General features: G+C 33.8%; 1 protein-coding gene across 2 annotated transcripts; it reads left to right on the top strand.

The window, feature by feature from the left end:
* The first annotated feature begins 318 nt into the window (after positions 1 to 318).
* On the top strand, positions 319 to 16,338 carry LOC116178810 (odorant receptor 4-like). 2 transcript variants are annotated; one of them, XM_031498429.1, is made up of 8 exons: positions 319 to 427; positions 476 to 536; positions 3,938 to 3,978; positions 4,025 to 4,092; positions 11,845 to 12,159; positions 15,609 to 15,845; positions 15,899 to 16,156; positions 16,207 to 16,338. In XM_031498429.1, the coding sequence occupies exons 5-8, from the start codon at positions 11,899 to 11,901 to the stop codon at positions 16,255 to 16,257; spliced, it is 807 nt and encodes a 268-aa protein (XP_031354289.1). In that variant the 5' UTR covers positions 319 to 427; positions 476 to 536; positions 3,938 to 3,978; positions 4,025 to 4,092; positions 11,845 to 11,898; the 3' UTR covers positions 16,258 to 16,338. The 2 variants fall into 2 exon arrangements, with proteins under 2 accessions (XP_031354289.1, XP_031354288.1); XM_031498428.1 differs by having other exon boundaries at positions 3,938 to 4,092.
* Positions 16,339 to 16,448: the final 110 nt, after the last annotated feature.

Here is a 16,448-nt window from a genome sequence, read left to right as displayed (position 1 = left end):
GTAAAAATCAAAGGCGATACGATTACCGTGCACCCTGCGGAGCAATAAATTAAGTTTAGATTGATAACTCAAGTTTAGTTTATTTTATTTGATTGCGCTCGTAAAAAAATTAATTATTAAACTGATTAATTGAAAAACATGTTATTGGTGCTAACATTGCACACGTGTGCGTAAGAATTTTTGTGTAGAAAAAAAAAGTAGTTTGGTAAATGGTAGATGATTACGTTCTATGTAATCAATTTCTTCGGAAATAAAACTCTAACAGCTATTAAATAAACTTGTTTATAGTATTTTTTTTAATGATATCAATACATATTTAATATATCTGAAGCGTTTATACGACGATATGTCTAATTTGTTATACATATGCTATGCGAGATAAATAAGATTTTTCAGCATGTTTTGGAAGGCGTAGATATTTTTTAACGTTGTATAAATAAATAAAATATTTTTTAATATAAGTGTGACGTTTTAGTGGATGTCGGGCGATAAGAAAATGAGATAAAGTGAAAAACTATGGTCCATAAAACTGCCAGGTAAGGTATCGCTAATAGGAATATATTTTTAAGGACTATACGTTGTAGATATTTTCATGTTATTTATGTTAATATATGTTATAACTATATCAAACGTAGCCTAGAGGGGGGCAATTCTGAGGCCGGGTAAATTCATGAGCTGTAGAAAATACTATTCCATAAAATTTAATGGATCTTCCAGTTATAAACGCTTAGAAGCTAAACACTAGAAGTCGTAAACGGTTTACTTTTCCCCGAGTAGGTACCTAATTACAGAACTATCTACATATCCAGTTAGTTAGGTTATGCAACTGACACGTAGTTCAAAATATGAGCACATAAGTACTATCAAAAATATAACATTATTGTGAATTATCTTTCGGCAAGTATAATTTATTGTACAGGATGGTCGATGATTGCACGGAATAATTGTACGACTTTTTATTATTATATGGTTAATATTCGGAAAACTAGTATAGTTTTTAAGATAATTCGAATTCTAAGAAAAATTTGGCAAGCGTTAGGTTATTGTCATGACTTAGGTACATTTTGATTGCAAGCCCTATATCTTTTATCCTGGGTAAAGTAAAAGTCAAATAAATACATCTACTATGAAACATTAAAAAATTAGCTTACAAGTTACAGGGTGTTTTTTTGTAGGTGCAAAGTTACAAAACGTCATATTAAAAAATCTTATTTCATTTTAGCTCCTCAAAAACCTTCAACTTTTGATAATAAACTCAGTAGGCTCAAAATTACGGTACTTACGAAACGTAACTTGTGAAGATGCAAAAGGCAAAAAGACAAACTTACTATTCGATTAAACGCCAAAAGCAAAAAGATCCCCTCTAAAAAACGGCTTTATCTTTTATAAAATTCGGCTATACCATGGAGGGAAAGACTTTTTCAGCCGACACAGCGTATTCGGTAATCTACATCCAAAAATTAAAATTTCTTTAATTATCTGTGCGGCCCGCGGGTGCCCTAAAAACCTGTAATTGGTTAAGAGCGCTTCTTTTGAGACCCCTCGCGACTTAATCGGATGGTATTTACTGCAACAGATGTATTTAGTTACTGTTAATTGAATTTACTTAATTGACGGGATTGAATTTTTTAAATTCGGGATTCTCTAGGTCGGCCTGGAGAGGATCACCTTTTCAGTACTTGACCTCGAAGTCATACTGCTGCAGAAACCTACTCCATGTTGCTAGAGGGCCGGTCGGACTCTTTTTCGGTGAAATGAATTGGGGGATTAACGTAAAAAAATTTATAGAAAATAATGTCTAGTCACGTACGTACGTTAATATCCGGTCTACCAAGTAAAAAAGCTACTGAACTGGTTGGTTATCTGCATTATTGTTTATATATTACCTACATGACTTATTTGTTTTATCGGCATCAGTTTTAACTTTTGTAGTTTTTGTATCTTATTTGAAATTATAAATATTTGGAATTAATAAAAATTTCCAAATAACTAAGAAATGTCATTTTAAACAATCCTGCCATCTTTTGACGGCCATGGAAACCTAGATGTCTGCAGTAAAAGTATTTTTATGTATAAAATGCAATATTGCAAATAATACTTAATATAAGTGTAACAAGTGACATCAAAAATTGGGACATTCTACGCTCTTTCATAAACTCCGAAATATATAGGGTAGTCCATATGGAAAAATGAAATTTAGGGTCGTATAAGAAAAACCAAACACTCCGTATAAAAACTGTGTACCGCCATGGATTCTACATAAAAAAGTTATTTTTATCAATATGAAAGTTATGGACTAAATTCGAGAAACACCCTTTAGCGACCAAACTATTAGGGAAAACCGAATTCTGTTTATTCCAGTGACATTCTCTTTAAATCTAGACACCTAGGCCGTTTTTTCTATCTCTTAAAGTAAAGGGTGTTTCCATGAGATGTCCAATTTTGATCACCCTGTACATGGAAAATTTTTCCAGACATTTTACTTTAACTTAGGACTATAATTACTTGAAGTTTTTCTCTAGAAAGTTTTAAATGAAAAGTTGGAAACCCTAATTTAGAATAACGATAACCCATCATCTAAGATTCAATTACATATAATAATAACCTTCTGAAGATATTACTTCTATTTTAATTTAATATAATCGTATTGGTTGGCGATAAAATCTATAGCGCCATGTTATACTTACACGCAGATGACGCAGACCTAGCGACCTTTTCCAACAGTTGGACTGTGGAGTTTGTCGTCATGGAAAATGTTAAGACGATGCAATATCCGCTACTCTATTTCGCAAAGGAGGTGAGGTATTTAAGAGTTTTTGGAATTTCGATCGAGAGGGAGAGTTACGCCTACGAATTTTATTCCCGGTTTATGCTGATGGTTTTCAATTTGTCATACGTGATTTTTGGTTTCATAGAGCTGTTCAAGTACGATTTCCACGATGCAGTTTCAATTGCCATCTACCCCGTTGGAGTTTTTTTTGGTAGGTAGCCGTTCGAAATTTGTGACTTGCACTCTGTCTGCACTAATTGTAAGCTAAGTATCAGACTTGCACACTATTGCAAATCAAAAATCTAACGTCTATTCTTCGTTATTTGTTTGGCGACCTAATTTCATTGTTGTCGTTACCTTTAACGTAATTTATTCAAAGTACAGGATGGGCTGTATTTATTTCTTTATTTATATATTTATTTATTTATTTAATTATTTATTTATTTATTTATTTATTTATTTATTTATTTATTTATTTATTTATTTATTTATTTACTTATTTATTTATTTATTTATTTACTTACTATTTATTGATTTATTATTTCTCTTGTTCGAGGCCCTCAACAGGCTTGCGCTCAATTACAGAGTAACCTGAATAATGTTTTTTACCCTACAATCTAAAAATATTTTCAACGAAATTGCAATTGTTATACAGGATGATTTATATCAAAGCTGCATGTTTTAATATGCATCAATTTTCTTGGGATTAATCCTTATTGCTCGGTGTTCAAGAAGTGATCCATGTGTATGAAATGAGAGCAAAATATTTTTACCCAAAAGATGTCAAAGTCGTTACTTATGCATCAATTTGCTTGGAAAAAAAGCCAAGCTCTATTGATCAATGCACAAGAAGTAATCCATGTATATTTTTGGTCACTTCACCAAAAAAAAAGGGTTAAAATAAACGTACCGACTTCAAAAGTAGTCTGTTCGTCTGCCTAGGTGAGTGGGTTTACGCTGGCAATACCCAAGTAGTAGTGCTGTTGGTTTAGTCATTTTACATACTATACGATCAAAAATGAGTTACGGTCGAGTCACTTTTGGAATTTTTGTTTACATAGGAAACCGCACTTCACTTTCAAAGGCGACTCGACCGCCACTCATTTTTTATCGCCCGATATTTGTGAGACGAATTTCAAAATGAATCTAACACACGATTACTTGCAGCTCTCTCTAAAGGACTGGGGTTCTACAGAGTTCGCCATAAGGTAAAAAACATTTTAATGAAGATTCAGCATCGCCCATTCTTGCCAGATTTGGAACGTGGTGGCGAAAAGGAGTACGAACTGACTAGTTTCTGTGTGAAAATCACCAATATTCAAGTAAGTATTAGCATTGAATTTATAACTATCAGAAGCACAGGTTAAATGGCAGGATATGTGACTGTTTTCAATAGTTTAAATTACAAGACGTAGATGTCTCTACCATTGAGAAAGATGAATAATAATGTCAGTTTTTTACCTTTGTTAATTATTATACAGGAATCTGTAATGAACCCACTATCTCGATTTGTAATTGTTGTATACAGAATTCTAGATACCCAAGAAACGTACTTATAAGGCATTTATGTGGCACACAGGATGTTGAATGACGTAAGATAAACATTCTTCCTTTCATGAATCGTGACCTTACTTAACATTCCTTAAGGAAGATTGAATTACATTTGAACAGGAAAGCAAAAAATACGCAGGCATCCTTGATCACTGTAACAGAAATTAAATGTACCTACCTTACTACCTATCTATTCTTAATTTTTGTGTGTGTCGGTTAAACCGTTGCCACCGGTTAAACTACCTAAGACAGGGGTCGGCAACCTATTGAAACGGAAGAGCCAAAAATTACAATTTACAAAATTTCCCAGTTCTTAAAGAGCCACAAATAATTTTTGATTCAATATTATAGTTTTTGGCTATATACAGGGTCCTGCAACAGTCCGACGGTTTTTCCTACATAGCTGATAGATACCTGGTAAAAATATTGGTGGTTGCGGATCTACAGAAATTATTTTTAAATGTACAGGGTGTTCCATTTTTACGATGTCAATTAATAACTGATCTTTTTAAATAGAACATCCTGAATATTTGGTTGTTTCAATGCCGTTTGTTCAAAGTGCTATAACTATTCTTTTTCAAATGGAACTACCACTATTTTATTTCGCTATTCGCTTTTGTCTTCTCTTAAATGTTTATAAGGGGTGCCCTGTGCTTAAACTCCGCAGTGTTTAGGTTATTCAATATTTTTCACAAAAGTACCTACTCATTAATTAATTACGTGTTTATACATCGGAGTAGGCTGGCTATAATAAAAAAAACAAAAGAATACCAGAAAGTAAACAAGTGTCAAAAATTAGATAATTATTTGCTGCAAGTATACTTTTGATACAAAATAAGATTAATTAAAAAGGCGAATTTCGAACAAATGAACTAATTTCTTTAGATAAATACGGAGAGCCGCAACTTTATAGGTATCAAAAGAGCCGCAGGTTGCCGACCCCTGATCTAGGATCACACGTCACACCTGGCAATTTTGATACAAAATAAAAAGGTCGTTAACCTCTTTTCTTTTAAATTCTGACGTTTGAAATTTGTTCTCAATGGTTAATCGATAACTTATCGATAATTATCGATTAATAGATAGTCAATCGATAAATTTAAAAAAAATGGTCGACCGGTCAACAAAAAAAGAATTTTTTGCGCATGGGATTTACACAATATATATTCTGACTATAATAAGCAAAAATAAATAAAAAGTGCGATTAAGACATCGAAAATATTTGCTTTTACAAAAGTTACAGCGATTTGATTGAAAGCTTTCAGGGGCGAAAATTAAAGCTGGAATCTTTGTTTTCCCTTAAAAAAAAAGAAAAATGGAGGGTGATATTTTTCCGCGGTTACTTAGCAAAGAGGAAAAAAAATCCTGGAACAGTTTTAAGGCAATAGTCCATGGTTTCCCGTTCAGTGTTTCCTGGGAAACCATAGAGCTGAAAATTATGACGAGCTGACAGGATTTGGTTTTGTATCATGGGGTATAGAATGTCTCTAAAGAATAAAGATGCACAGGTTACATTCTCATTTAGATCAATTTAAGGATAATATGGGAGCTTATTCGGAATAAGGACAACACTTTCTCGAGACAATGGAACTTAGGCACCTTCCCAAGGCCAGGAAGTTGGAAGCATGATGGAAGATCAGATTCAGTTGAACATGACAAAAACAGCAAAACTGTTCCATTTTTAAACATTTAGACTCTAAGATAAACAAATTATAAATGTAGAAACGTTACCATTTAATAAATCATGCCTATGTAAGTAGGATTCTATAGGTATTTTTATTTTTTGGTTTTTTGCATTTTTTTCACACAAAAACAAATACATAACCATTTTTTGTTCTAATTCTTATTTGTGGCTATAGAAGCAATAAAAATAAGGTATATATGTCCCATGCGCAAAAATGCTGTAGACCAGTGTAATTTATCGAAAATGTTAAAGGATTGGTCGATAAACCTATAATTACCGATAATCTATCGATTAATCTCACAACTATAAACTATTAAGATAGATAATTATCGAGAGAATTTTTAACGACATAAACTTTTCAATGTTTAGGTATACCAGTTTACTTCCAACAAAAGCGATGTAAGAGCATTGTTGAGTTGCCATATGATCACAATTCACAACCTACTGCTGTACTCATTTTTTAGGATTATCGTCCACTTGATCACCTTTGATTTCAGACAACTTGAGCATCAAAAGATCCTGTTTTATTTAAATTATCTCTCGCAATATCAATACCAAAAAAAACAAAAATGTTAGCGAGTGTACGCATGGATGATGTAATATATCGATTGAGAATATATATCGATGAGATTTATGAAAAAGTATCGATAGTTTTCTCTTGATAATTTCCGCTACTTATTTATTAATCGATAAATATCAGAGATAGACAATTTTCGTGGCAATAATAATCGATTATTATCAGCAGCTAACAATCATTATTAATTATTTTCAAAAGTTATCGATAATTATAAAAAGTTATCGATAATTATCAAACGTTATCGATCATTATCGAAAATTAGCCTTACGATTTATCGATAATTGTCGATTATTATCGAAAGTTAACGATAAGTGATTAAAGTTATCGATAATTATCGATAGTTATCAATTAATGATTAATCGATAATTATCAGACTGAACAGACTTATCGATAAATCGATAACAATTTCATTTATCGCTCAGCTCTAGTAGGTATACGAATTCACGTAAACTGGGACCGATTTATTTGTGCACAATGCTGCATGGTTATAAAAAAAGCTGATTCGCGAAATTTAGTTATCAAATGTGAATGTGGAAATGATGTAGCTGCCTGCTTGCAACGGACAATATTTTGCCTTAAAATTTTTTTTGATCGTTTTTTAATAACAAAATCTCCCGCTTTCAGTAAAAATGTGGAACCTGCCTATTTTACTGCCTGTGAATAGAATGTATGAAATTGCATTCCTTCAAGGACAAGGACTGCAAGCTTCGTTCGTCTAAATGTATTATTATTTACATTACAAATTTACGCAATGCTTCTTAAGGGATCTATTTTTAGAACATTCCAATCCTATTTATAAAACCATTCCAATGATAACACAAAAAACATCCGGAGTTCCTGACATCTGACGATTAAAAAGGAAAATATTCGAATGGTCAAAATAAATGGTTTGTAATGCTGCCATCTAATGTCAATGTAACGCTCCACTTTCGATCGCCCACGGACTTTCAAACGATCGAACTGCTCCTAGCGGCGGCCAGTTGGCACATGGTCACAAACTGTTATATGGGATCTGCGCTTCTGATAGTTATAAATTCAATGATACTATACTATCATAATATAACACAACACAATAGTAAAACAACGCGTTTGAATTTTGGTTAGTTCATATTTGTGATTGCTAGATGTCTCACGAGTCGGAATATTTGTAAATTGGTGTGCGCCCATAATACAACATTCGGTGCTACCAAGTGTAATTGAATCTTCCCTTCAGTAGATGTCGCTGAACCCAGTACAGTTAGCCATATGAAATGTGTTTAACTTCAACAGGGTAATATCTATATTACACTGGTTTACTGTAATACCACGCCAGGTGCATGCTACAGTTATCATTTACCTAACATTTATTTTTATAGATTAGAATATAAACTCCATTTCCACTCATTTTAATATACTGTATAGCACGTTTATGGCAATAATATATATAGAGAGTTCTTCATTATTAAAAGAGCTCCTAAGCGAATTCATGATTTTTGTCAGTCTGTCAGTCCGTCTGTGTACCTACATGATAACTCCTGAACGACTTCGAATTTTCCAGTTCTGTTTTCAGTAATAGCACAAATTAGTGTTTAAATCTGTGGTAATAGGTAGACAGTAGTCAAGCGACTAAGTGATTAATTTTTGGTCAATACTGGTAAACCGGAAGAGACCTTGTCGCTCGTTGTCTATATTGATTTAGTTTATTTCCTTTTCTTCATCATAAAATTTTATTGGGTTGCGATTAATACATTCAAAGGGGAATCATAAATAAAAGGTGGTTTTATCTATGATCTATGACGAATAATTATACCACAGTATAATACATACTTGTTATGATTATAGAGATGTGCGGTTAATTCATACGATGAGTGTTGCTGAAAAAGGAATACCTAACAATGACAATTTTTTTTAAACTCAATCAACCAAATGGACATGAAGCTGTTTCGTGTCAGACCGATTCGGTCCCGGCGCTCATTTCGGTCTCCGTCGTTTTGGTCCAACAATTTAATTGTGCTCAAACGAGCACTAACGAACTATTTTTTCTCCTAAAACGCACCCGTGAAAATTGCATGTCTCTTTGAGAACTAATTACTTCACGAAACTAACACCTATGGTCAATAAATTATTGCCAAATATTCGTTCTTAACGTTTTGACCTCAGCAATAGATATATTTCTGCCATGTACCATGAAGGACTAGCCCCTCCTTCCCCCAACTCTCCATTTTGATAATTCGCGAGGAAGAAAGTCGGTTTGGAGAAGAAAGAGTTCCTTCGTCGATAATTTTAATTAGATCGAGTGTCATATAGGGTTGCCACATTGATCGCGTTGAATTTCGGGATACCATCCTATAGTAAACCAAAATTATGACCGGGTAAAAATATACCATGTTCAAAAATGTATTGGATAGATACCTCCTTGGTAACTTTCTAATTTTGACAAAAAATTGTTGTTTTTTGTTGCTAGTTTTTTTAATTGATATTACCTCTATATTTAATTTTTTAAAATGTAATTCCACTATATTTTTTTAACGCACACAATAACGGCAACAGTAAAAATATTTTAATAAAAAAACCAGAATGTATCATTCAAATTTAACAAAACCAGGTTTTTTTTGGAACAAAACCAGCTTATTAAACGCCACGATCCCGCGATCCAGGTTTGTGGCTATTACTATTATTATTATTGGGTTTGGGCAAGTGTAAATTTTGAATTTTTATTCCAGACGTTGCGATATTTTTTCCGGTAGGTATGAAAAACCGGGATCCGGGTCATTGCAGCTAATTCCGGGACAATCCCGGAAAATCCCGGCCATGTGGCAAACAAATTGCAAATGTAACTAAAATAAATTAGTAATAGTAGGTTTTCTTTGTTCATATTTGTAAATACAAAGTGTATTCCTTTAAAAACAACAAACTAGTTCCTACAATTTCTTTCAAGATACACCGTACAGCCCCATAAACGGTGCTTCATTTTGTGAGACATTACATAGACGCAAGTGTGCTTAAGATACTGCCCATTAATATAACAAATAAAAAAGTAGGGCGAGTAATTTCAACGCATTTTCCAGGCATTGATCAGTACTTTCCAAAAGCCATAGCTATGTGTGCTATGTTTATCTTTACTAGAGGTACTTGTGGTTATTCAAAGACATATCTCCATTAATAAGAAAGTTGACACTGCGCAGAGTGCGTATAAACGGCGCATGCGCACATCTAATGTTTACAATATGAGATATGTTTGCTTTAAACAGAAGCACCTGCGATAAAAATTTCAAAAAAATATTTTGATAAATAAGTCAGTTGATATTGCACATGCTTATATTAATCTGATGTTCACAATATGCGATACGTTTGCTGTCACTAAAAGCATATTTGATTAAAATTTCAAACAAATATCTCCATAAATAAGTTAAGTAATAAGTTCACTGCGCAGTCCGCGCATGTGCACATCTGATTTTTACTATATGCGATATGTTTGCCTTTACTAGAAGTATCTGTGGTTAAAATTTCAACAGAATATATTAATAAATAAGAAAGTTGATATTTCGCAGTCTGCGCATGCGCACATTACTCATCAAGATTTTTCTTGGTTGAGATGACAGAGCTATACGCTACCGAATGCAAAAAGAACGAACTAAATATCTTGAAAACTGTGGGAATAGACTAGGCCTCGGACGGACAGACGGACGGACAGAGAAAGTGGCTGGCAGTAGCCTTCCTTGGAAAATGCGCTAAAAATATAATCGGATTAAGTATACAAAGACCGAGAGGAACGTTATATACTTTTTTGTCGATATCCATATTTATTGATTTTATTGAGATCGTTTTTCTTAATTCCGTATCTTCCAAACAAAGGGGCGCCCCATACATTTTTGCGCCCAGTGCCCCAATTGGTTAAAGAAAAGACGGCTCTGTAAACAGCATCTGGGAATTGGAAAAATAATTCATGCGGAGGAAAGTTATGAAGGTCGTCTGGCACACCTTCAAAGTATAGAGGTTTCCAAGTGCACCGGTTATACTCTCTTTAATATTTTTACTTATGGAATATCTGGATTTATTGAAATATCTTCCTAAAAATCCGACTAGATCAGCATAGCTTGTAAAATAATTTTCTTGATTCGGCATTAGTTTTATTTCTATTCGAGGTGCTTACATACAAAATTTCATTTTCCCATCTTAACAAATATACTGTCGATACGGTACTTACTTAACAGTGCGCAGGGGTTTTGTTAATTCGAATTGAAAATTCTCGCACATCGCCCGTGATAGTATTACAAGCATGTTACGCCGCTTATTATTAAGGAAGTTTACGTTTGCGACACGAGCGAGCTTGCGAGCGAGTGTAGCAAGATTATTCCGTGTGAAGGGTTATTTATGACTTTATAGGTTATACGGTTATCATTTCCAATGTCTCCGATGGTTGCAAGGATTGCGAAATCTGTGAATTTTTTTAATTCAATATTGGTAATGAAAAGCACAGCCATAATTGATTAATTCGTTTTTTTCCAATCCAAAAATTATTTTGTAATTTTAGTGCTTTTTTTAGGTAATTTAAAATAATAATCATATGGAAAGTAAATGAAAACCATTTGGAAAGAAAAATATTGCATTTTATTGTTAGTTCGTATAAGATTGTCATTTGTCACACGGCACTATAAGTAAAAATGTTAGCGATGTTTACTTACCTTTGAGCAAATGGACCAACTCCACGCAAAAAAGTACCGTGTAAATGCCGGCCGGTGTGGCGCAGTGGTGTGGACGCTCGAGTGCGGTACTAAGGGTCCCTGGTTCGAATACGGGTTCGGGCATGAATATTTGTAAATGTCCAAAAATAAATAAAATAAATAAAATAAATAAAATAAATAAAATAAATAAAATAAATAAAATAAATAAAATAAATAAAATAAATAAAATAAATAAAATAAATAAATTAAATAAAAAAATAAAATAAATAAAATAAATAAAATAATAAAATAAATAAAATAAATAAAATAAATAAAATAAATAAAATAAATAAAATAAATAAAATAAATAAAATAAATAAAATAAATAAAATAAATAAAATAAATACAATAAATAAAATAAATAACAATTAAAATACACTGTTTTAATTCCAATAATTTAGTTAGGACAGGCGCCAATTCTGTGTGACAAAGGCATGCGAACACGGAACAGCGCAATTTATTCTGCAAATGTGTAGGATCCTAATTGATGACAACTAGTATTAATTAATAGTTAACAAATTACATTTGCAGATTACAAAATAACAGTTGTCACTTTCAGGCGGTTGCGTACGTTGGATTCGCTTATTTCTGCGTCTTCACTGGAATTGCACTTATGATCGTTACTAACATTCGGAATCACAATTACCACGGAGCGCTAGCATTTGGATCACTAAACGTGCTGAACATAAGCTACAGCCCAAACTACGAAATAATCAGTTTGTACCAAACGATCGTGGTGTTTTACGTTAGCGTCTACTACATATCCGTTGACTTAATTGCAACAGGACTTCTCGTACACATTGCCTTTCAATTTAAGATGGTGCAAAACAACTTCCAGCGAGTAGTTTATAACGCATACCGAGAGATGTGTAAGGTAAGAGATTATGTACGAATGTAAGGCATTGTGTCTGTGTTCCAAAAATGCATTTTTTAGGCTATCATCACAAAAACGTTGATTTTGTGGTCGCTTTTGCGGCCATACAGTTTCACTTTATTGTACGCTTCTGTCAAACTTTACTTTATTGTACACATCTGTCAAACTGTACTTATTTGAAACTGATGTGTGAGAAACAGTAATCTGTTTGATACAAAGCGTCTATCTGGTCTAGCCCCATCAAGGATAGGGCCATCCACGTGTGTTTTTTTTCATTTTCGGACTTGTAGGAATGTTTCACACTATTTTGCATAATCACAATGTTCACATTTAAAATGATAGTTTGACGTTTCAATCTTTGCTGCTTGCAGACCTTTTTGAAGTGTAGAACCAAAACATGAGGAAGATGTTATTGCTTACATTATTATACGAAGAAATCACCAGCAATTAACCGAGAACACAAGTAGCTACCTATAGGTACCTACCATCAAAGTAGGTAATCAGGTTTCTAATAATTGTACAGCATGTTAACTATAAGGTCTTGGAAGCCACAGTTACGAAGGACCTATTGCATTTGACATTATTAAAATCTTGTGCAACGGAGGAAGTTGCGATTGTACTTTTACTCTCAAACGCCTCCTCTTATATCATACGTATATGACTTAGGGTCGCAACGCTTGCAGCTTCCAAAATTTCATTTGGGGTATCTGAACTGTCGCTATCACCCATTTTGATACGCACAAAACACACGCAAAGATGCTAATTATAATTACATATGACAGGAAATGCTTTGTTTTTAATTGTCTAAGATAACTATGATTTTCAGAAAAAATATGTTTATGAGCAAATTTTTGAATTCTTTTTTGATGATCGCCTAAAAAATGTTGTGTGCACCTTGGCCAAAAGTGATTTGTTAGGCCTCATCTGAATTGCGGCCTCGGCTACCGCCTCGGCCGCAAACAGCAGCTTCGGCCAAAAAAGATCACTTTTACGGCCTTGGTACACAAATAACTATTTTATTATACCTGAATCACAATCTCCGTTTTAAACACTCAAATGCGTGCGAAAAAGGGCCTTTAAAACACACGTGCTTTAAAGTTGCTAAGTAACGATACTTCAAGTATGACTTTTAAAACTGTCATCTGGATGAAATAAAAAAATCCTCTTAGGTCGCTTTCTGTAAATGCAGAACATTTCTTTGGCTTTTGTACCTATCCTTTGGTTGAAGCTTTCACAAACGCGCGTAATTTAGGGTATGCTTCCAAATCTGTTCCACTTTTTAATCGCAGCATTGCTTTGAAGTTTTGAATGAATGCACCAAAATATAGAAGATTTAAATACCTTTGACATTTCCTTCATATATGCCAGCATTATGGATGCATTTAAGACTGTATTCGTAAGTAACTTCCTATTCATCCATGGAAACAACTTTTCATATTCTTTATAATAGGCTTTACTGGAGTTGGATTTTACACCTACCAACGTTTGTTTAGATTTTACAACAATCGATTTAATGGACGGTGTATTATCTTTTTCAACGGAAATCGTTTAATTCACAAAGACGATGATTTTTATAAGCAAACGTCAAGTGACATTTCCATGGCAATCGTGAAATTACGAACACCCAGCCCACTTAATCGAAGACATGTATTCGAGTATAACGTCAATATGACTTCATTGTATTTCCTATTTTTAAATTATACTGCAGGTATAATAAAAAATACTATAAGATACACGTGTATAATTGGTCTTTAAAGCACTTGCAACGTTAAAGGCACTCCGCTTTGCGTCGTGCCCTTAAACTCGTTGCGCGTGCTTTAAAGACTTGATTATACACTTGTATCTTAATATAGGTACTGTTCTGAACAGTACAGTTAAACGATATAGTATATTGCATAATAAGTGTGCTAAGAAGCCTATTTCGCACGAGTATTTTGCGACACGAGCGAGCGCAGCGAGCGAGTGTTGTAATAAAATCGAGTGCGTAATAGGCATTAGCACTCGAATTATGTACTATACTTTTTCTACGACTTGAATATAATTGATAAAAGATTGATAGATTACGATTGATTTGGTTCTAAATATTCGAACTTCGAACTAAAAATTAGAACTGTCAAGTGTCAAATGTCATGGTCTATTTCAAAGGAATACAAAATACAACGTAACCTCACTTATATTCCATGAATGCACGCAGCGAGCAAGAATTTTATAAATACTTTTTACTTAGATTGGAAGTGTATTGCAGGGTTTTGACATCCCTATTCCTTACTGCAATGTGAGTTTCATTTTAGCACCATAGATGCAATAGCCAATAGGATACAAGATACAAGTGTTGAAGTTGAAGATTACTACCTAACTAGCTCAGGTGGTGTTTGTGCTCTTTTTCATTACAGTTTTGAACGATTTCTATTGTTGTAGTTGCCAATGTATTAGGTACCTAACTATCGATAATACTAAGGCCTTCAAAACGCTGCGTCTTTTAACGAGTTTTCCCGGGAAGGAAGCATCGGACTACCCAGTATTCTAAAGTGCATTATTCCGTGTTCCATGCAAGTCGTAATTGGCACCATCCATTAATTCTTCGAGTACTTATTGTAGTTTTCTAAAATACAAAATAGTAGCAACAGAGTTTGCTTAATTAACTGAACGCAGCTTCAAACCATTCTTGAGTAGCCCATTACGATTATGAAAAATAATTGGGCACGGCTAATAAATTACGTACAGGCTCCATTCTCCATTCTCATACAAATGGCAATGTTTAAACAAATTATGAGTAATTCTGTTCAAAGAAGTTTACAAAATGTGAAACATAACCTACAACAACAATATCTGACGTTACTTCATTCATTAGGCAGGGCTGACAACCTACTAAATTAACATTTCGCGTTTGACCTTTAACCTGTTACGTAATATATATATATTAAGTAACAGTTCTAATTTTCATTATGCAACCGTATGATATAATGAACGATTTAGACGTGCAGTACAGGGTGACATTTTGGGTATGTTTACGACATAGGAGTAGAAAAAACCTTTTATGTATTTGAGTTCAAAGTAAATCATCACCTCGTTTACTAATTCATCCCATTTCCTTCTCTAGCGTAGTTCCCCTTGTCCTGATTCTTTCTTTCTCCCCTTTCACACAAACAAACAAAAGGAGGAGTAATGAATCGCGATTTACAAAATATTTCAAGGTAGTAATATGTAACGTCTGATACGGGAGGATAAACGTATACGAAAAACTGTAATTAATACTTAAAATGAATCAATAATTCAAATGACTTTACACCACTATTTCTGAAAAAATCGATATTGCACATACTCTGGTTACTTTGCGGTATTTTCTGATAACAGCTCATGATATGTTGAACTAATCCGATTATTTTTATTTTTGATCTTCAATATTCAAAAATGAACGTGAACACGATAGTGATCATCCTTCCTTTTAGAGCGACATCCACGATTCGCTCTCATTGAACTTCGAGACTTTCAGTAAAGGTTACGAGACCGTCACTCCTCTGATTAGGTGGAAGTATTTGCGCTCGTCGCTGCAGAAAGCGGCGAAGTACCACGCTGCCGTTTTAAGATTAATGAACGACATGGAGGAGATGTTCAGTTTGATGTACCTCGTCCAATTCTCAACACTTATGATAGTCATGTGCTTTGAGATATACAACGCAACCGCGGCAAGCAGACGACGATTTTGGTTTGTGCGGATTAACCAATATTTCATTTTTAGGTGGACAACACATTGGACATCATCTTCAGTCTTGCGCAGTGTGTAACGTTACTCTTGCAACTGTTACTTACGTGCTTTTGGGCCGAGTACGTTTTGCACGAGGGTGTACAGGTGAGTTCGGCGGTGTACCACTCGCACTTCGTAGGAACGGATGTTAGGTTCCAAAAAGGCTTAGTGCTCGTAATCCAACGTAGCCAAAGGGAAGCCACGTTGACCGCCGGAAATATGGCTACTGTAAAACTAGCTACTATGGCATGGGTAAGTACTACTACATTCGTAATCGACGAGAAACATAACGAGGGTTTTAGATAATAAAATCGGCGTATTCGGCCTTTATGATGATGCGAAGCCTCAAATAAATGCACAGAATATGATTGTAGTTGTTAATATGTAGTCACTAGTAAAAATGTGTGTAGAAGCTATTAAAGCTGTTACATTAAAGATGGTTTAATAAATGTAATGTAAAAGTTAGTTACTATGGTTTTTTATGACTTAAAATTAATTTATTATAAAAAATGTGTATACTGTTGTCATACACTCTCCAATTTCA

This window comes from Photinus pyralis, unplaced genomic scaffold, assembly GCF_008802855.1.
Source record: "Photinus pyralis isolate 1611_PpyrPB1 unplaced genomic scaffold, Ppyr1.3 Ppyr1.4_LG8, whole genome shotgun sequence".
In the NCBI taxonomy this organism is placed as follows: Eukaryota; Metazoa; Arthropoda; class Insecta; order Coleoptera; family Lampyridae; genus Photinus; species Photinus pyralis.
This window is presented reverse-complemented; position numbering and strand designations above follow the sequence as displayed.